This window comes from Paraphaeosphaeria sporulosa, assembly GCF_001642045.1.
Source record: "Paraphaeosphaeria sporulosa strain AP3s5-JAC2a unplaced genomic scaffold CC84scaffold_1, whole genome shotgun sequence".
In the NCBI taxonomy this organism is placed as follows: Eukaryota; Fungi; Ascomycota; class Dothideomycetes; order Pleosporales; family Didymosphaeriaceae; genus Paraphaeosphaeria; species Paraphaeosphaeria sporulosa.
The window spans coordinates 3,925,233-3,943,256 of NW_017253360.1; the positions used below are offsets into that span (position 1 = coordinate 3,925,233).

At 54.0% G+C, this 18,024-nt stretch overlaps 9 protein-coding genes across 9 annotated transcripts; 3 read left to right on the forward strand and 6 right to left on the reverse strand.

The window, feature by feature from the left end:
• Positions 1 to 66: 66 nt before the first annotated feature.
• Positions 67 to 2,389, reverse strand: CC84DRAFT_1159873 (uncharacterized protein). Its single transcript, XM_018177351.1, has 3 exons — positions 2,099 to 2,389; positions 1,630 to 1,683; positions 67 to 1,568 (listed from the first exon to the last, which is right to left on the reverse strand). Exons 1-3 carry the CDS (start codon positions 2,180 to 2,182, stop codon positions 114 to 116), a joined length of 1,593 nt encoding a protein of 530 aa, XP_018042948.1. The 5' UTR covers positions 2,183 to 2,389; the 3' UTR covers positions 67 to 113.
• A 663-nt stretch (positions 2,390 to 3,052) lies between these two features.
• On the reverse strand, positions 3,053 to 4,097 carry CC84DRAFT_1109116 (uncharacterized protein). The gene has a single exon (XM_018175216.1). The coding sequence runs from the start codon at positions 3,952 to 3,954 to the stop codon at positions 3,250 to 3,252; it is 705 nt and encodes a 234-aa protein (XP_018042949.1). The 5' UTR covers positions 3,955 to 4,097; the 3' UTR covers positions 3,053 to 3,249.
• A 167-nt stretch (positions 4,098 to 4,264) lies between these two features.
• On the forward strand, positions 4,265 to 5,567 carry CC84DRAFT_1183200 (NAD(P)-binding protein; the record flags this gene model as incomplete). The annotated part of the gene is made up of 2 exons (XM_018180672.1): positions 4,265 to 4,441; positions 4,491 to 5,567. The coding sequence occupies 2 exons, from the start codon at positions 4,265 to 4,267 to the stop codon at positions 5,565 to 5,567; spliced, it is 1,254 nt and encodes a 417-aa protein (XP_018042950.1).
• Positions 5,568 to 5,727: 160 nt separating this feature from the next.
• Positions 5,728 to 9,115, reverse strand: CC84DRAFT_129345 (uncharacterized protein). Its single transcript, XM_018185367.1, has 3 exons — positions 8,933 to 9,115; positions 6,037 to 8,879; positions 5,728 to 5,986 (listed from the first exon to the last, which is right to left on the reverse strand). Exons 1-3 carry the CDS (start codon positions 9,000 to 9,002, stop codon positions 5,888 to 5,890), a joined length of 3,012 nt encoding a protein of 1,003 aa, XP_018042951.1. The 5' UTR covers positions 9,003 to 9,115; the 3' UTR covers positions 5,728 to 5,887.
• A 512-nt stretch (positions 9,116 to 9,627) lies between these two features.
• Positions 9,628 to 10,444, reverse strand: CC84DRAFT_129430 (Prefoldin-domain-containing protein). The gene is made up of 2 exons (XM_018185368.1): positions 10,306 to 10,444; positions 9,628 to 10,254 (listed from the first exon to the last, which is right to left on the reverse strand). The coding sequence occupies exons 1-2, from the start codon at positions 10,337 to 10,339 to the stop codon at positions 9,803 to 9,805; spliced, it is 486 nt and encodes a 161-aa protein (XP_018042952.1). The 5' UTR covers positions 10,340 to 10,444; the 3' UTR covers positions 9,628 to 9,802.
• Position 10,445: 1 nt separating this feature from the next.
• On the forward strand, positions 10,446 to 11,766 carry CC84DRAFT_129342 (Clavaminate synthase-like protein). Its single transcript, XM_018185366.1, has one exon. It carries the CDS (start codon positions 10,484 to 10,486, stop codon positions 11,363 to 11,365), a length of 882 nt encoding a protein of 293 aa, XP_018042953.1. The 5' UTR covers positions 10,446 to 10,483; the 3' UTR covers positions 11,366 to 11,766.
• A 60-nt stretch (positions 11,767 to 11,826) lies between these two features.
• CC84DRAFT_1183204 (uncharacterized protein) lies at positions 11,827 to 12,529 on the forward strand (the record flags this gene model as incomplete). The annotated part of the gene is made up of 3 exons (XM_018180673.1): positions 11,827 to 12,004; positions 12,058 to 12,107; positions 12,158 to 12,529. 3 exons carry the CDS (start codon positions 11,827 to 11,829, stop codon positions 12,527 to 12,529), a joined length of 600 nt encoding a protein of 199 aa, XP_018042954.1.
• CC84DRAFT_1159879 (uncharacterized protein) lies at positions 12,424 to 13,008 on the reverse strand. The gene has a single exon (XM_018177352.1). The coding sequence runs from the start codon at positions 12,893 to 12,895 to the stop codon at positions 12,677 to 12,679; it is 219 nt and encodes a 72-aa protein (XP_018042955.1). The 5' UTR covers positions 12,896 to 13,008; the 3' UTR covers positions 12,424 to 12,676.
• Positions 13,009 to 15,968: 2,960 nt separating this feature from the next.
• Positions 15,969 to 17,545, reverse strand: CC84DRAFT_129523 (uncharacterized protein). Its single transcript, XM_018185370.1, has 2 exons — positions 16,304 to 17,545; positions 15,969 to 16,183 (listed from the first exon to the last, which is right to left on the reverse strand). Exon 1 carries the CDS (start codon positions 17,405 to 17,407, stop codon positions 16,304 to 16,306), a length of 1,104 nt encoding a protein of 367 aa, XP_018042956.1. The 5' UTR covers positions 17,408 to 17,545; the 3' UTR covers positions 15,969 to 16,183.
• Between the last annotated feature and the right edge of the window lie 479 nt (positions 17,546 to 18,024).

An 18,024-nucleotide genomic window follows, 5' to 3' on the forward strand; every position in this document is an offset into this window, starting at 1 on the left:
AGGAAGCTGCATGTGCATGCGATTGCATATGGTGTTTGATTGACGGATGGATGTAGAGCTGTACTTTGAGTCTGACCCTTTCACGGACTTAATATCTATTCCATACCTGGGCGTCATACAACCTCCATCGCCATTTCGCCCGCTGCACCCTCAAGAAGGTCAAGTTGCGCCGTGAACGCGTTCTCCAGGTCGACACCCACAGCTTGCACTGGCCAGTCGATGAGATGCCAGTTTTCTCTGCCTAATGCCATCGCTACGGTGACGATGAAGTTGGCACCCATACCCTCCAGCCACCATACGTTTCGCACTCTGCCAGCAAGGACAGCGTAGTGAGCCAGAATGACCAAAGCATACTTGTTCTTCTGCTCCAGCAGTTTCATGAATTCTCTCGAAATGCGCGTCGCCCACACAAAGATCGCCCCGCGGTCCTTCATCTGCACAATCTGACCGCCCTTGTCGCCATAGGCGTAGTCCACGGATGTTAGGAACGGATACTCATTCTCTGCAACAACTAGATGTGAGACTAGCGAGTATGTTTCTCTCAGGTAGAATAATGCTGAGGATAATGTGTCGGCATCAGTTGATTGGTTCGGACCTTTCCACAGCTGTTCTATCTCAGCGAGGCGGCTGTCCTCCTCCAGCGCCATGTCTGACTTTGGTCGTCTGTCTTTGGGCCACCATTGACGATTCGCAATGACGCTGAGTCTGCCTTTAATAACATGCTCCCAACCGGGCATCAGCACTGACCATGGCCCTCGGAGTCCCCATAGCGTTCGAAGAGTGGCCGCAAGCATCGTATCCACCACATATGGTGGTGGCACAATGGTTCCCTGCAGCACGCATGATCTTATGCCTTCCATCTCCTGTGTTGCGGTAAAGAAAAAGTAGACCGCTGTAAGTGTCGAACTTGCAAATAGTGCTGCAGCGTTTTCCGCGTTAATGTTATCTAGTTGAGGTCGAAACCCTTGGATTGCTTTGTTCATCTGTGAAGCAGCCAAATTTATCATCGCTATCCTTTTGTCCCCACGTCCGTGTAGTCTTGCAAGATGGAGCGATGCGACCGCTAGTATGTTGTTCACGAGGAACTTATGGTCTGCTGCGAGGTCGGGCACGACGTTTTGCCAGGCTGCTTTCGCAGGGTCTTCATCTGCGAGTGTGAGGCTCGTGGTATACTCGTAATGGTAGAGAATCCCTTGCAAAGCTGGCGGTAGCATGTCTCGGGTCGGTCTCCATATGTCATTGAAGCGAAGATATGGTGATATTGATGGAAATGTAGTTGGTATGATGAGGTCTGGAAGAGACATAAGAGGTGGAGGAGTAGAAGGGGGTGTTATGAAGGATACGTCCGAGGATATAGAATCATCGCGCACGTAGGTACTTCCGAGCACGCCGACGTCATGGTGGTTTTTTGGTAATAAATATTTTGGCCTTATGCGTGATCCGGAGGTTGTGGTGGATGTCGAAAATGAAGGAGAAGGTATTGATGAGGGTGAGATGGCTGTGATCGTGGATGCGGAAGACGCCGACCCGGCTGTCAATCGCGTGGAAGGAGCAAGCAAAACGAAGCTCTGTAAACGGTAAGCACGAGCTATAGAGAGGCATCATCGTCGTCACAAAGGGTGGACTCACGCATTGGTCTCTTCGCTTCTCACAGTTAAAACATGTCGGATGAGCACCGTCGCACTGTTTGATTCGTCAGCACCTGTCCAAAGCAGTTCCGGTAAAGTTACAGGATCATGAATGTGAAAGTCGAAGGCTGATTTCTAAGTCGAGTAGCAGCGACCAGGGGCACACGAGTTAATGATAGCAGGGCTGTCGGTGTCGATCATCAATAAGTTCCCAAGTCCCTCCAGCGAAAACGCGCACTGTGTGATCCATCTACCTCCAAGCCGTATCTGCAGTCCTAGCACAGGAAAAAAACGAGCTACGATCCGTGAGCATTCCATATAATCCCGCGGCTATAGAGTCGTCATGCGTGCCCATATTTGTAGGATCTTTTGAACTGGTGTACAGTCGGTGGCTAGGCATGTTGAAAGAACTTTGTCGTACTCTGAGAGACCGGATTGGAGGTTCTAGACAATCGACGAAAGGCACCTACTTTGATTCGTCTCCGCTTGCATTGCGAGCAGCCAAGTCTCGTCTTGCTGTGTGCTTTGCGCGTCCCCGTAGTCCGAGCAGACATCGTACACGCTCGTTGATGATTCGCACGGTAAGCGAAGACCTAGGGGTGGTAAATGGTAGGCGACAGGGCAATGGGTTTGAGAGTCTGCGGTGTTGTGGCACCACCTCGTAATGAATAAGCTTAAAGGTAAAAAGTGCTTCAGCACGCGGCTACTGAAGTACTTTAGGTAAGCTGTCCTGACATCTCGCAAAGATGTACTAATCCGACCGTCGAGGCTGAGCGATGGGTTTGACGTCGTGGTACCCCGGGGCATTGCGAAGACCCGCTTAATTCCCCACTAATTCCGGAGCTACCGTACTCCAGGTCCTGTGATTTGCCAGTCCGGATACCTGGAATGGGCAATCGCATCGTTGGTACAGGCGTGTAACAAATCTGAGGACCGACCAGCTACTTGAAGTCGACGTTGCACATCCTAATCACGAGACGCAGCCCTCGCTCTTGCCATACTCAAGAGTGCAACTATGTTCATTTGAGCTTGATTGACACGTATTCTTGTACAGCCTGTTGGAACATTTGAAACCTGAAGCCGCAGCCTAGTTAGGTTGCCGAGCTCCCACAATTACCTTGAAAACTCTTGTCTGCTATCCAGGCGTACCAAAGTCTTCTTGTTTATCAACCATTTGTAAGAGGCCTTTACTTAGACAGCGCTTACTTTCATTCTTCTAAGGACACTGCTGGCGGCCTACTAGGTTTGCGGTCATCTTGGCAGGAAGAAGCCTCCGATTCTCACATAATAAATATAACGGTGATGTGCCGCGGATGGGTGATAAACATTCGAAGGAATGATCCGCCTAGCAAGCCTCCTGCGTGATCGTGATGCAACCATGAAGCTGTACAATCGCTTGGTCAACGTAGCATAGTAAAGAAAAGGTCTCATTGAACAACCTGGGGTATCATAACATGAATTCCACAGCACTCCACAATCCCAAATCCGATGAAGAACGCCGGTGCCATGCTGTCCCGTGGCATGTATATCTAAGCATGCAAAACTAAACCTTCAGCACTGTTGCCTGGCTGTGCGCATTATACGGCGCAGTGCAGGCTCTCCAGTAAACAGGCATATGCCCCTACTTCAGCCCATGATCTACCGGGCCCCTTCCCAAATATTTGTCCAGCTTGTCGTCCCCGTAGAACATACTCTGCAGCTTCTCATGCTTTTTCTTCTGCTGCACCTCCAATTTCCGCACTTGTCCAGCATCAAGTGTGGCCCCTTTCGGGGTCAGCGCTTCTCTCTTCTCCCGCTCCACTGCCTTTTTATCAACACCTAGGCCTAGCCTGTCCCTCTTCTCCTTCGGCACGATGGGGAAGAGCATGCCTTGTCCAGTAGCCCCAAGACCCATGCGCGCATCAACGTCAAAGCCATGTTTTTGCAGCAACTTCAGACCCAAGCGAGTTCGGTCAATACCGGAAGGCGTTTGTATTTCTGGGAGGGCAGCCTGGTGCACTGGGCTTAGGTAGTGCATGCGATGGTCGGATTCTTTGACAGGCGCGCCGCAGATTCCGCATGCCGGATATGCGTCCGTTTTTTGTGGCGATTGGCCATTTGGAAAGACGATGGCGAGGTACTGTTCTGCGAAGGAGCGACCGTCGAGCTTGGAAGGCGCAGCGAGTGGAGGGCATGGCTTTGAGGCAGGAACAAAGCTGATAGGTTTCTGCCAGAGTCGGCGGCCGTAAGCCGGCTGGTCGACGAAGGGAACGGTAGAGATATCGGCATCGTCGAAGCGGGCATCGTTTGGGTCGTCCTCCGGATACGGCGTGTGCGATGCCGTCATAGCTGTAATTGTCGGACGCGGGCAGATGATGGCCCTCGACGGAGGGCGGGGATATTGATGTCAACCGTAGGGCAGAGGAATGAGTGACTCCGCCATATAGGATGGTTGTTGAGGTGTGGGACAAATTGAGAAGGCAAAAGTCGTTGCCGTAGAGCCCTGGAGAAGGCGGCGGACCGCATCGCGAGAGCACGTGCGATCCGATAAGCGATAAGGGTAAGCGACGTCAATCACCAAACCGTAAGTTCGGGTCCTCCCGTTCCGTGTCGAGCGCCTCAGTGCAACTTTGACTTCTGCCAACCCTCCCCTAAACATGCCCGTCCACATCGCCGGGAAGGTTTGGGAAGAAGGCATATCTGCCATTCCCTATGGCTGGACTCTCCTTAAGCTCATCCCGGTTGTCGGCGTGATCTACCTCCTGAAGCTGTACTTCAATGGCGCCGTCAACACGTCGGAGCGCAACATGCACTCCAAGGTGGTCATGATGACGGTGCGTATGAGAAAGACATCCACCGAACTTGCGCTGAACATAGATACAGGGAGGAACGTCAGGAATCGGCGCCGAAGTAGCTAAAGGCCTCGCCGCCCGCGGCGCCCAAATCGTCCTGCTCACCCAACACCCCCTCACCGACCCCTTCCTAGTCGACTACATCGAAGATCTGCGCGCACAGACAGGCAACGAACTCATTACCGCGGAGCAAGTCGATCTTGCTTCCCTCTATAGCATACGCAAGTTTGCCACAAAATGGGTTGACAATGCGCCGCCGCGCCGTCTCGATATGGTCATCCTGTGTGCAAACACGCGGACACCTTCAGGTGGCTCAGCGGTTTTCACAGAGGACAACCTCGAAGCAACATGGGGCCTGAATTACATGGCGAACTTCCATCTCCTCAGCATCCTGAGCCCCGCGCTGCGCGCCCAGCCTCCCGATCGCGACGTACGCATCATCTTCGGCACCTGCAGCTCCTACCTTGGCGGCGTGCTCCCGGTGTCCAGTACACCCGCAAAGAAAGGCAAGAAGGACACGATAGAAGCGGTCCCTTTCACGCCTAGCACTGCCTACGCCACTTCCAAGCTCGCCCTCATGACCTTCGCCCTTGCCTTCCAGAAACATCTCTCCTCGTACGCCCGCCCGGACAAGAATCCCAACACCTCGCGCGTCATCATCGTCGACCCGGGCTGGACGCGCACCCCGGGCATGCGCCGCTTCCTTACCCTCGGCAGCCTATGGGGGCTCCTCGTGTACGTGGCTACGTGGCCGCTGTGGTGGCTGTTTCTCAAGAGCTCAGATCAGGGCGCGCAGACGTTTTTATATGCGGCGATGGAGGCGCAGTATGGGCGCGGCGAGGGGGGCTGGTTCTTGAAGGAGTGCAGGCAGATGGAGATGCTAAAGGATGAGGTCAAGGATGAGGCGCTGCAGAAGAAGCTGTGGGAGGTTAGTGAGGAAAGTATCAAGATACTAGAGCAGGAGGGTGCGAAAAAGAGGGCAGCGGAGAAGAAGAGTGATGAGAAGGGGGCGGCGGAGGGGAAGGAGACAAAAGTCGATACGAAGACGAAGACGAAGTCGACGACGGCGAAAGAGAACGGCGCCGCGAAGCAGCGCAAAGGGAAGTAGTCGCATATCAGAACAAAACCAAAATACTTGAGGCAAAGCTGGCTGTACCCATGATATGCATAAATTCGTTCCGCCCGTGTATTTACCAAAACGCCTTCCACCGACGCCTCCCAACCCAAAAGTCAAAACGCAAATGACGCCGGGACGCTCCACGATATGCTCCTCTGCTTCTAATGCACATGTAATCACGCCACCAACATCATGCATATGCAAACACGCAAAGTTCAGACAGACTATTACAATCCCATCAACCTTCCTACAACCATCTCGCGGCCCAGGACCGGCCTGGCGCGAACACCTCAAGGGAAAGGGTCGTGCCGCTACGCCTTCAACCTCCTCTCCTCGCACCTTACGCAGACCGGGTCCTCGCACTCGCCGCGGAGGAAGTACCGCCCGTCTTCAAACGGCCCGGAGCACTCCTATTAACCATTAGCCGCTTTCAACCTCCCCACACAAGTACTAAACTCACCATGCAAACGAAGCACCCAACATGCCACTCCGCCCCGAGCGCCTTAACCACCGTCTCGGTAACTGGCTTCCTGCACTTCCGACACTTGGTGCTGAACCGATTCGTATGGCAATCTACACACCACGCATACCCCTCCTTCTCGACAAAGGGCGTAGAACTATCAAACGGATCGCCGCACTGCGCGCAGAAAAAGTGTCCCACGTGCCACTCCGCGCCACACGCCACCACGACTTCGCCTTCAATGGGCGTCTTGCAGCTCTTGCAGCGTGGGCTGAACAGCTCATGGAAGTCGAGGTGGCAGTAGAAGCGCAGGGCCTCGTCGTGCCCATCGTCGTGCTCAAGACGCTGCATATCTTCGTAGGTGGGGTGGGAGTCGAGCATGGGAATGTCGTCGCCGCGCTGGCGGGCGCGGATGCGGGCGACGCGCTCGGCGTGCTTATTCGAAGGCTCCGGGTAGAAGGCCACGCACTCGAGGTGCTCGCCACAGTGGTGGCATTGGAAGCACTCCGGGTGGAAGCGGACGCCCGCGGCGGAGACGATGCGGCCTGCTATTGGAAGCGCGCAGTGCTCGCAGAGGGCGCCGGTGCGGACGCTGGTGGGAGTCCAATGGGAGCGCGAGGAGGTAGCGGCGTTGCCGCGGTCGAAGGGGGATTTGGATTTGCCTGGGACTGGGAGGGGACGTGTTGAGGTTGGAGGAGCGTCGACGTTGATCGATGGGATGGAGGGCGCCACCGATATTGAGAGTGGGTTGACCCTAGATCCTCTGCTTGGAGCTGGAGACTCGCTGACAGCAATGTTTGGTATGGAGGGTGTGACGGATATCGAAGGCGGACTGGGCCTAGATCCTCGGCCTGGGGCCGGAGACTCACTGACAGCAATAGTAGGGATGCTTGGTGTGGCGGAAATTGAGGGTGTACCGGTATTCCTAGGACCTCTCGGTGGCATAGGCGACTCGCTCACGGATATCGTGGGGACAGGACTGACAGATACCGAGGGTAGCTTCCGATTCTTCAAGCTGAAACTGCCGCTAGGGGCGCTGACAGAGATTGAGGACGTCTCTTGAACATTGATAGTCGGAATGGGAGTCGCTGAAGATGGTTTAGGGGGCGCTGCGGGGGCCTCAGAGACGTTTATTGTTGGTACAATAGGCGCGGCGTTTTGAGGCGGGGTATTGACTTTCCTTGACGCTGCAAGACTGGGGAGTGGCCTCGCTGGAGGATCCTCAAAGACGCTGACGGCGGGTATCTTTACCCGGCTGACTCTTGTTGAGGGAGCAGAGACCGTGGACGGATTCATCTGGGGAGTGGGAGCCGGTGTTGGAGGTTCCACCCTCTCAGCTGGATTACCGATCGTAGGGACGACGGGAGCAGTCGCCGCTTTTGATAGAGGTCGAGGGCCTTTGGCAGCTTGAGTGTGAGGACGAGGTGATGCACCAGGAAGTGCCGAGATCTCCTCCTTCATTTCAATCTCTTTTGGTCTCCAATCCTTCTTGAACGATACAATAGGACGGCCAGGGCTATCAGACACCATTGTGGGCGTAGGAAGTTTGGCACTTCTATCCTTCAACTTGAATCCAGTCGCCGCTCGCAGCTCCTCGCTACGGATCTCTTTCCCGTCTTTTGTCTTCACCTCCGGTTCGTTTTCGACATCTGATTTTCCGCCACCGTCCTCGCTCGTTCGTGGAAGAGACGAGCTGCTTGTGTAGCCGGCATTTCGCGATTGTGAAGGAGGATTCCTTTGAATCTCAAAGCGATCAAATCGCTTCATAGGAACAACCGGATCAGTGTTGGATCGCACCAGGTTCTTGTCTTTGATAGTCTGGACACGGGCGAACGGATTCCGCCTAGCACCAAGAGGAAGCTTGGCGGGCGCTGGAGGGTTCGTGATAGCCGGTGGTGGAGGAGCAGTTTGTTCCTCCTCAGGTTCTTCGTAGATCTGGTCGTTGGGATTCTTGAACAAGCTTGTTGCACTGGCCTTCCTGCGCGAACCGCTGCTGCGTCGTTTTTGGTTTGGGTCCGACACTTTACGGTGTGACGTGGACGGAGTTGAAGATGCTTTCGGCAGTATTGCCGAATCCACTGCCTTATCGCCTGTGAAACTCTCATTTGTAGGGGACGTGCTGAAGGCTGCGTTGGCGGTGAGGGAAGACCCACTACCAGCGCGGCGGCTCTGAAGACTGCTGCTCCTGCTACCGGCTGTGCTGCCCATCGAATTGCGCTTTCTTCGTAATTTTGAATTCGTGCGCTGCAGATCTTGTTCACTGCGATCAAGACTTTGGCTCCTCTGAACACTTCCCTTTCTGGAAAGCCCAGGATAGGCGTACGGTCCGTCTGGGTTTGCGCCCGGGGCGTTGGGATTCATATGCTTCCAGACTAATTCCGCAGCTTCGTCCCTCGCCGACTCGTACAGTTTCTCCTCCGACTTGAGATCCACTTCCTCCATGGCCGCTCGTAATGCGCGGACCTCGTCTTTCTCTACCTGCCGCCGCCCGCTCTCGCGATACTGCACACTTGGAGTTCGTTCCCGCGCCATCGAAGAGGTGGTCATGTCTCGTCCCCGCGGAGGCTGAACCAGAGGTCGCCCGACGCCTGCGATCACCCCATCTATGCTCATGTTGGATGTTGTCCGCTGGTGCGACTTGGGTTCAGGAGGTGTTGACACTGGCGGCGCGTCAACTTTGGCATCGGCGTCTTCGAATGTTTTTTGCGTGAGCGGCGATATAGCTGGCAGGTCGGAGAATCTATGCGAAGATCTGCTGGACCAGGTGTTGAAGTGTGCGGGCGGAGGCCGTGAGCCTGTGGGACGAGCGGGACGGTTGGTACGAAGGTCTTGTAAATAGTTCGCTGTGATATGGTCGTTAAGATTATACACTGGAATGTGCTTGTAGCTTGCATACTCATCTGAGAAGAACTCATGTACACCGGACCAGGTGACGTTGCACCGTCCCTTTCCTTCCGAAGCATCATGGAATGCGCGTGTTTACCACAGCTGAAGCTCTGTCTATCTGCGATTGGAGGGGCAGGCGCCACTTGATCTTGCGACAAAGTGAACCAACGATTTTGCAGTCTTTGTTTATGGATATTGCACAGCAAATACAGACTAGATATCGCAGCCGAATGGGACGTCGTGGTGTTGTCGTGGTCGAGGTCCCAGTAGCGCCCGCGGTGGTTGGTCGCCCAGGTGACGCCACATTATGAGCTATCCCTGCCAACGCATTCGGGACCCCAAGTTTCGACCTCCACTTCGGCGCTTGAGTCAATCAATAGCTTGTTTAGTCGTCTCGAATTGCTGGACTCAGCGTTTGTTATTGATGGGTGACGTACAGTTCCGGGCCAATTCGCCGACATGTTAGGCCTCGTGCTAAATCATGAGTATTCGAGGATACAAAATACCGGGGTCAAGGTGTAAGTGCCAACAACAACAAATCCAAACGCCGCGCTCTCCTTCCACTGTTCTCTTGTGTCAGATTCTCTAGGAGCGCACAGGGTTCATACGTCTGCAAGGGGTTCCGAAACATTTGATTAGCCGCTCTGTATTGGTTTGAGGAATATTGTCCGTAGAAATGCCGATGCTCGAATTGTTTTATCTCCTATTAACGGCGTTGCTGTTTCGCTGTTCTTGATTTTGCCGAGGTAGCGCGCCCTTTTGAGGGTCGTCGTCCTGTTTCACGGAAACCTTGTGGTCTCTGCCTGAGTTGAAGGCATTCATCTGGCGCTCTGTGACACACCCACCATGGCCCCGTCTCCAACAAACATAACGTCGTCCCTCAGCTACCTGCTCCTTCCTTCTGACTCTGCTCCTGTGCGCTCAAGACCTTGACCCGTATAACCTCTTCCACCATCCTCACATTGTTGGCCTTGCCATTGATCACGCCCTCGAGATCCTTCAAACTGTCCTGTAGATCCTTCACTTTGCGGTTGTAGAAGTCGGTCGCATCCTCAACAGTCTTCTCGACAAAGAAGCCGGTACCAATATCAATGAGTACATGGGTAGACGAGGTGAGGCGGCCGGGTACGTAGAGGGAAGATGTGAGGGGAACAAGGAGTGGCTTGTCGGCGGTGCCCGGGTTGACACCCTGCGATATCGAGTTGATACAGTCACGGAACTTCGACTGCGCTGTGCGGAGAGACTGGAACGAGGTCGTCAAGTGTTCCAGCTCGCGGTCGAGCTGTGTCTTTAACTCTTGGAGCTGCGGCACTGGCAGCTGCCCGAGATCAACTGCACAACATTAGAAAAGCGGACTAGAGCGCAAAATCGAGTGAGGCTTACTCTGTCCACCCTTTTGCGCTTGCTTGGTTGCCATTGCGGGTAGTTAATCGCGTGTCGGTGGTGCCTGCCCCGCGCGAAACTTTCTTTCTGTGGAGGGGGAAGAGCTTGGGCTTTGCCGAACGGAGAAGCTTGGGCTCGCCGCAACGCGACCGCGACGCTTCTTACACCTTCGTTCCTTATGTTGGCTCGGCGGACAGTCCAACAGATAGCTCGCAACAAGCGCCCATATTCACAACATAGTCGCTTCGCTCCGGCCAAAAGATTGGATGGAACTCTGACGCATGTGAAGAGCTTAGATTTGAGCGAGCCGATTGTCCTTCCCAGACAATTCGTTGATATCCCAGCAATCAATAACTGGTTCACGCCAGCCGGCTCCCCTGAAGATGATGGCGTGTGCCACGAGCTGAAAACATCGTATCTGGGTCGCCATGGCTCCCTGTTGGTTCCCCTTGAGTACACGCGCTATGATTCCGATGAAGGCGCTGTAGATGGTCGAAAGACAATAGCAACCTTCGAATCTATACAGGCTCCATTATCTCTTTTGTTGTCCCACATCTCGAGCGAAGACTACTCGCAACAGCTATACCTTGCGCAATGCTCCATCGATGATCTACCCTCCGACTTGCAGGCCGATTTACCTACCCCCGGATTGATCTCATGCCTTGGCCGAGGCGACATCTATGCTTCCAGCATATGGATGGGGCGACCGCCGACGAGTACGCCTCTGCACCGCGATCCGAACCCGAACCTGTTCGTACAACTAGTTGGGAAGAAGGTCATTCGCCTCGTGAGGCCAAAGCAGGGCAGACATCTCTACGACCGACTAAGAACACAGATGGGCCATGCGCACATGCGGGGCGAAGAGATGATGGTGGGAGATGAGAGAAATAGGCTGCATGATGTGGTCTGGAACGAGAAGGAGGTCAATGGCGTCTCTGCCAGCGGTGTCGAGGCCAGGATAGAGGGCGGAGATGGTCTTTACATTCCACATGGGTGGTGGCACGCTGTCGAAAGCATTGGGTCGCATGCAAACGCTTCAGCGAATTGGTGGTTCAGATGAAGCCGGGTGAGGTGACGACACAGCATCGTGCCTTCCTTCGCGTTGTGTTCAGTACCACGCGCTTTCCATACCAGAAACGCAGCTTCTTCGCACGCATCCGCTGCAGCCACACTCTCACTCCATCCTCAATCACCCTTCACTTACGATGGACTTTGTGCTCCGTTGTAATGATCTGAAATGCCGCGTTCAGCTGCGCGAGCAAGCTGTGGTGACAACATGCAGGTGAGCTGCGCTCAAGCTTGTTCCTCTGCTTGCTGCTTTTTACTTACATAGAGGGAAGTCACGCCTTCTGTACGAATTGTGCGGAATCGACAGGCCTTTCGCGCTCCTCCAGCGGGATCCGAGCGTGCCCGGCTTGCCACACGCAGCTCGTCAACCCTGCTGATGTCGTTGTTGCTATGCTCGATCCTGCCGAGGATTACAAGACCAGCGTTTTGTCTGGACTCAGCCCACCCGTAATTATGGAGTGTGCGGGCAGGGCTTTGAACTTTTATAGCTACCAGGTCACACAAGAAATCATTTATCAGGAACACATGGCGAAGTCATTGACAGAGCAATGCGCCACTCTAAATCAGAGCATGGATGATCTTTTGCACCAGGCCAACAACCAAATCAAGAGCTTGCAGGATAGGTTGAAAGGTTAGTGCAAACCATACACCTTGGTCTGTAAGCAAGCCTGATCTCTCTCCTAGCGATGCAAGAGGATCAAGCTTCCCTCGAACAGAGCTACTACAACCTGGATGTAAGACGGTCAGTGAATTACATACGTATGTTCAAACTGATTGCATCTAGAATACCTTAAGGTCCAAGACCAAGGCACACCAACATGACCGAAGAGCCTATGAGTCATTGAAAGCCCAAGTCATGGCAACTCAGGTCGTGAGCGCCGCGGGAGAAGAAGTTGACAATACTATGCATTCGATTCGGCAAGGCGACCGCTTCATCAACAAAATGCCAGGAACACGAACAGGCACCGCGCATCTCAGTCAGCTCGGTTTGAATCAGCAAGATGGCGGAGGCAGATTGCACAATCGTGCTGGCAGCGGAAGTTCGGGGAACGGTGAACAACGAATCGGTGGCCGTCCTCCGCTCAAACCACAATTGCAATCACGCGCGTTTGGAGGTCGATCTAATACCAGCCGTGAGTTTTTCACCTTCATTTGAGGCGGCCCCGCTAACCTAGAGATAGAATTAGCACCTGTTGGCACGCCTCAAGGCCTGGGAAATCAGAGCCACCGCAGTCAGATACCGGTCATGGGCGGCACACGTCAGAACGCATTCAACGTTGAGATTGGTCCGCCGTATCGAGCTTCATCTGCAACGCGACAGCCGCTCGCGAGCAATTCGACACCACGACAAAGAAACTTTGGGCTTCCAGGTGGAGCTGCCAAGAGGACTAAGATAGTCAACATCGGGCATCTGGGGCGTTGATGCCAAGGCGTGTCTGCTTGATTGGTAAAGATCAGGAACGCAGACGGACCCAACGGTCTGTATCGCCGCAGGAAGCGAAATGGAGCCGTGCCATGCCATTCTGTTAGTGGTTACATCTCATCGGTGCAACATTCTCACGCCTCTGGTCTCATGGTTCACTTGTGTCCTGCACACGAGTGTTTGCTAGGTGTCAATCCAGGTGTGTATGTGTGACGAAGAGGCAGTAAAATCGGGTATTGCGGCTTAAGGTAATATATATCAGTCCATATGCAGCACGTTAACTCTTCGATTGGGTGCCACGTGACTTTAGCGTCTAGAATATGTCATGCTAGATGTGTAAACACGTGGCAGTCATGCAAATCGCTGAAGTCATGTGGCACTTCAAGGCAGAGTAGCAAGAGCCTTTGGGCAGGGCCGGGGCTAATGACCTGAATGCAGTGTTAGACTTCTCCTGTGGCGCTTTGCGTGTTCGATGGGCTGGGCATGGTAGCAAGATGTGTTGGGCAGAAAGTGGCGCAACGACGCGCATGATGGGTGTGTGCAATCGGGCAGTGGACGAGATTCAGGTACACTCGAAACCGTGTGCGGGAATAGGCCCTGTGGACGTGCAGCGCGGATATCGAAAGGGCGTTGGGCGCAGTAAAGTGTTCACACAAGCGGGACGAGGCTTCATTGCATTGGATTTGCGGGTATGTCGGCTTGGGATCGCGCGAATCGCGGTGGACTGAGGGATATTGATAGTCAAGCGATGGGTGTGAGGGTTTTCATTGTGTCGAGTTTTCACATGCGGGTCCCGTACGCCTCGGAACTGCAGAACTGTGGCCACGGAAAGTTGACCGGTGCATCTCAACTCGCAAATCGATTGAGCGTCGGGTCATGGCGGCCTAAGGTTGACCGCTTTGCTGCGGCGATGTCCTGCCCACAGTCCGACTTTCAACGGCGTGACTCAGACAATCAAGAGTGTAGAAACGAGTAATCGCTTCTTTGGTCGGGGGATGAGAGAGATAACTTGGCTCATCCGGAGACATGGGCGCTTCGGGGGCTTCGTTCGCTTGCGTCAACCGCTTCTGTAGCCTGCAGCATGCAGGGTTGGCTGCATGTTTGGTCCACACGCTGACGACAGACGACCATGCCAGGTGGCTACCTTCGAGCGTCAAAATCGATATCTCTTTCAGGAATTATTGGGTCTGATGATGGTTTAACCCGATGAAAGTGACTGCTCTCAGCGATGGAGGAAACGTCGCTCAGCTCCGGATGAGGTGGCGGGCCATTCAGGTGAGGCGGGCGAGAGCTGCGCCCCAGGAGACGCGGAAGATTGTCCGCCCTACGAATGACAACTTCCGCGGTCCGAAGTGCGAAGTGAAGTCGATGGCGAAGAAAGTGCTGGAAGAGAGGAATAGAGAGTGACTGAGTAAATTATAAGCCCAGCCGGTGATGCCTCAACCATGCGGCTTGATAATGGTGGAGGCAAATTGAGAAATATGTTGAACATTGTGCATCCATTGACACGCATATATGCACGTCACACTGAACTAAGAAAGTGTGTGTAATCGAAGGCGCTGTTGTCCATTGGATAGTATATGATCGGTTGAAGATGCTTGTTGTAGGAAGACTTTCGACGACCTATGGGATTACTCAGTTGCCTAAAAACTGAAGCAAATAACAGTTCATCCCTTGACATCAACCAGGCCTGAAGTATGACAGTTCACACTAACTTGGTACCCAAGAACACGTCAGGGGTGTGATGATTTGGTCAAAGGCGAGTGATGGCTGGCCAGTTTGTGGCTGGGTGAGGGTAATTGCTGCTTTCATAACGGACACGAACTCCATAAAATTGGCAATTATCTCTTGCGACCGTGTGTGGCAAATATGCGGAAAAGAAATATCGGATGAGAACGCATGGACTGGCGTTAATCTGGAAGCCGCCACCAGTTATCTGAGCGTCTAACGGCTGGAGTCACCCGGCCGGACTTTCCGTCACTTATGGATCAGATGTGACCATCCATTAACAGCTCATGCATCTACGGGCAAGGATCTGACTGCTACGAAGGAAACTTCGTTGGTTGTTCATGTGACGCCATGTTACGAAGATGCGTGAGTTTACTTTTAGTTTCAACGCATTGACTTACGAATGACCGGACTCCATGGCTGAAACCGGAGGGATCACACCAAAGTGCAGGGCCTAGAGACCGTTGTTGCACAGCCGATCCTCCTCTCTTTGTTTGAGAAAAGGAAAACAATCTGTTCGGCTCCACTCACAGGACTATTCTTTACAAAAAGCCACACCGTACACCTGGCAAACTGGAGCGCGGCCCGTTGTCGGTCGTAGCCCATCGTTGAAGCGGGCACAGAGCAGAGAGAAAAGTGGAATGTCGGTGTGAGGCGAGGTGGCCCATGAGTCGCGATGACCCACAGCGGGATTGCTGAGGGAGCTAAGGCGACGTCGGTCCTTCCCTGGTCGATATCGGTCGAAGCGCGGCAGCTTAATTCAACATCATTACACACCTCTTCACGCCTACGAAAGACAACATGACGCAAGACACATTCTTGAGATAGGACAATTGTACCGGTTGCCTCCGTCCCCGGCCCCAACATACAAGACGCTGCCTTGGTCTCGGCTCCAGACAACACACCGCCGCCCAAACCCGCAGCTGCCTGCAGCTGCCTACGAGTCTACCTTCGCATGCACCACCCGACTACATGGAGGTCTTTCCCAAAGTCAACCATACCAGCGCCGGAACCTCGCAAACGAAATTGTGATCGAGTAAAAGGGTATCATTACCCCCGCCGTCTTTCTGCCTGGCGACATTCCGAGGATCGCCGACCCGAACCGATACGCATCGACGAGGTGCTTCTATCCTGACGTGAGATCCAACAAGACCTACGAGGACCGTCGGATGTCTTATAAGAGCTGCAATGATACCTGGAAGTTGAATAATACAGGCCACACTACACATGGAGAGCGGTTAGATCCAAGATCTACTCCAAGCGCAAGGGCTGTCAGATCTTTGTATCTTTGTCGCTGTCATCGTCAGGTACTATTCGACAGACAGGTATCCTGCGGCCAGGCGTGTAGTCGGCAGATCAGAGCATGAGCGACTCACCACAGAGCAAGGCACCTGGTCTCAAGAGACCTCATGAGGGGAATAAGGTTTCCGAGGAAGAGGGTCGTGTGCGCGGCCTGGGTGGTGTTTGCGAACATGCTTCAAACGCGCATCCTGCCGTTTGAATACCTGACCACAAAGGGGCTCCTTGCAAGGGTAGCTTTGCTCCACGCCGCCATGCTTTTGGCGGCGATGCCGAGCCAAGTTGCCCTTCCGGTGTTCTCCACTATACCGGCTGTCGCAATCGTGGCAGACTGCTTCGCCTCCGCTGGCAGAAACGGATCTTGCAAAATAAGAACCATGGTTTCCATCGGGGATTGCTCCCAACCTGCGCCTATCCAAGAGCGATACCCTGTTGATTTCAGCAATTATACGACTAAACACGCGACAATATCATGAAGACCTACCCGTTCATATCCTCCCTAGAGACAAAGCCATGTTGTGTCGCTGGAGCACTCACGGGTCCTTTTGGATCGAAGTCAATCGGGGTGTGGTATGGAGAGGCCGAACCGCATGTCGATTGATCGGTCGAACTTTGTCCACCGTACGCCGAATCTTGAAATAATGATGTTGGGGAAAGACCGTCGAACGCCGACACGTTGCCACCTGTTGCACTGGAAGCGTCTGCGTCGTGGCCATCGACAGCCTGCCCGTGGACTACCGGTGGTATTGCATTGTAATATCCACCATTTCCACTTTGAACAGCGTGGACAGTCTGATCGCTGTAGCCCGCGCTGGGTCCCACTGAATATCTGTAGTTCCAAAGGTCCGATCTGAGCTCGGGCCGCGACGGGTAGACATAGTTCGTCTGCGGATATGTCTCAAAGCCCGTACCCTGTGAATGAGCTGCAGGACCAGCATAGAGTATTTGCTCTTGCGACGTGTGCGACGCCGGATAGTGGTTCACACCGCTGTGAAATTGCGGATTGGCGACCGTGATCCCTGGAGCCATTACGTGTGTCTCAGACCAATGTCCTGGGTATGTGGTCGGATAATTGCTGTTGCTCGGGACATTGGAGGGCCGGTGGACATCCCCTGGTGCTCCTGCGCTTTGTCGCCCTTGATCCGGTGTAGCTCGGTATACTTCATGCGTTGTCGGTCTGAAGCGCATACCTGGTTGATGAGGTCTATTGACATTGGGCGATAGGAATTCTTGTGCGCGATTCATTCTAACATTGCCCGCTGCCATTGCTCCAGGAGCTACGCCGGTTGCGAGATACGATGCCGCAAAGTCGGCGCAGTCAGGAGGTGGCAAGTCGTATGGTTGGATCGGTCTCGACAACGTCGTAGCGCCCGGGTGGTGGTCGCCGGCTTCAGTCCACGATAACGAGTGTTCCGTGTGGGCCCTAAGCAAGTTCGCGCTGTTGTATCCACGGTAAGGGTGTTGTTCCTCGATTATCGTGGCAGCAAGAGCAGGGATTTTCTGGAGGGCGTACCTGCGCCGCCGCCGGCTTTCGGAGGGGTCTGGTAAAAGAGAAAAGTCTTCCCGAGGACTACGTCCCCGCATCTCGACGAACTTTGCAAGAATCGGACGAGGAATGGTCTTGGCTTGATGACGGAGGTCGGGGCGGTGGTAAAAGAGATAGACAAATGAAGCAGGCGGGGAGAATACAGGTATCGCCTGATGTTGTCCTAGTGAAGGACCTGATGAGCTGGCGCGAGGCTGAACACAAGCCCAGACCTGCCAAAGACAGCCACTGTGAGGAATACCAAACCGAGGACCGATCAGGTAACTGGATGTTAACGACGCTGCCTCTTTGACTTCGTTGCCGACACGGACACCTTAGCAATGATGCGGAGGAGGGTACTGAAGGGGCTTACTAAGTTGGGCGTGCGGCTCTGCGCAGGGGGAATCACACCTCCAGACTCTGTAGGAAAAATCTACTGAGGCGGGCCTCGTCACGACGGCCGAGGATGACACTGAAAGCCCCGATTCTCCCCAGATGGTCTCAGTCGGTTGTGGGCGTGTACTCGCGGTAGGCAACAATAATATTGTGGCCAGTATGTTTTGGCGTATACGCCATGACAGAGCGAAGCCCGCGCGTGCTTCACGATAGAGTGGCTGAGTACGCTTCCGGAAGATTGGCACCGCCGGTCTCGACGACGTTATTCGATACAAGAGGC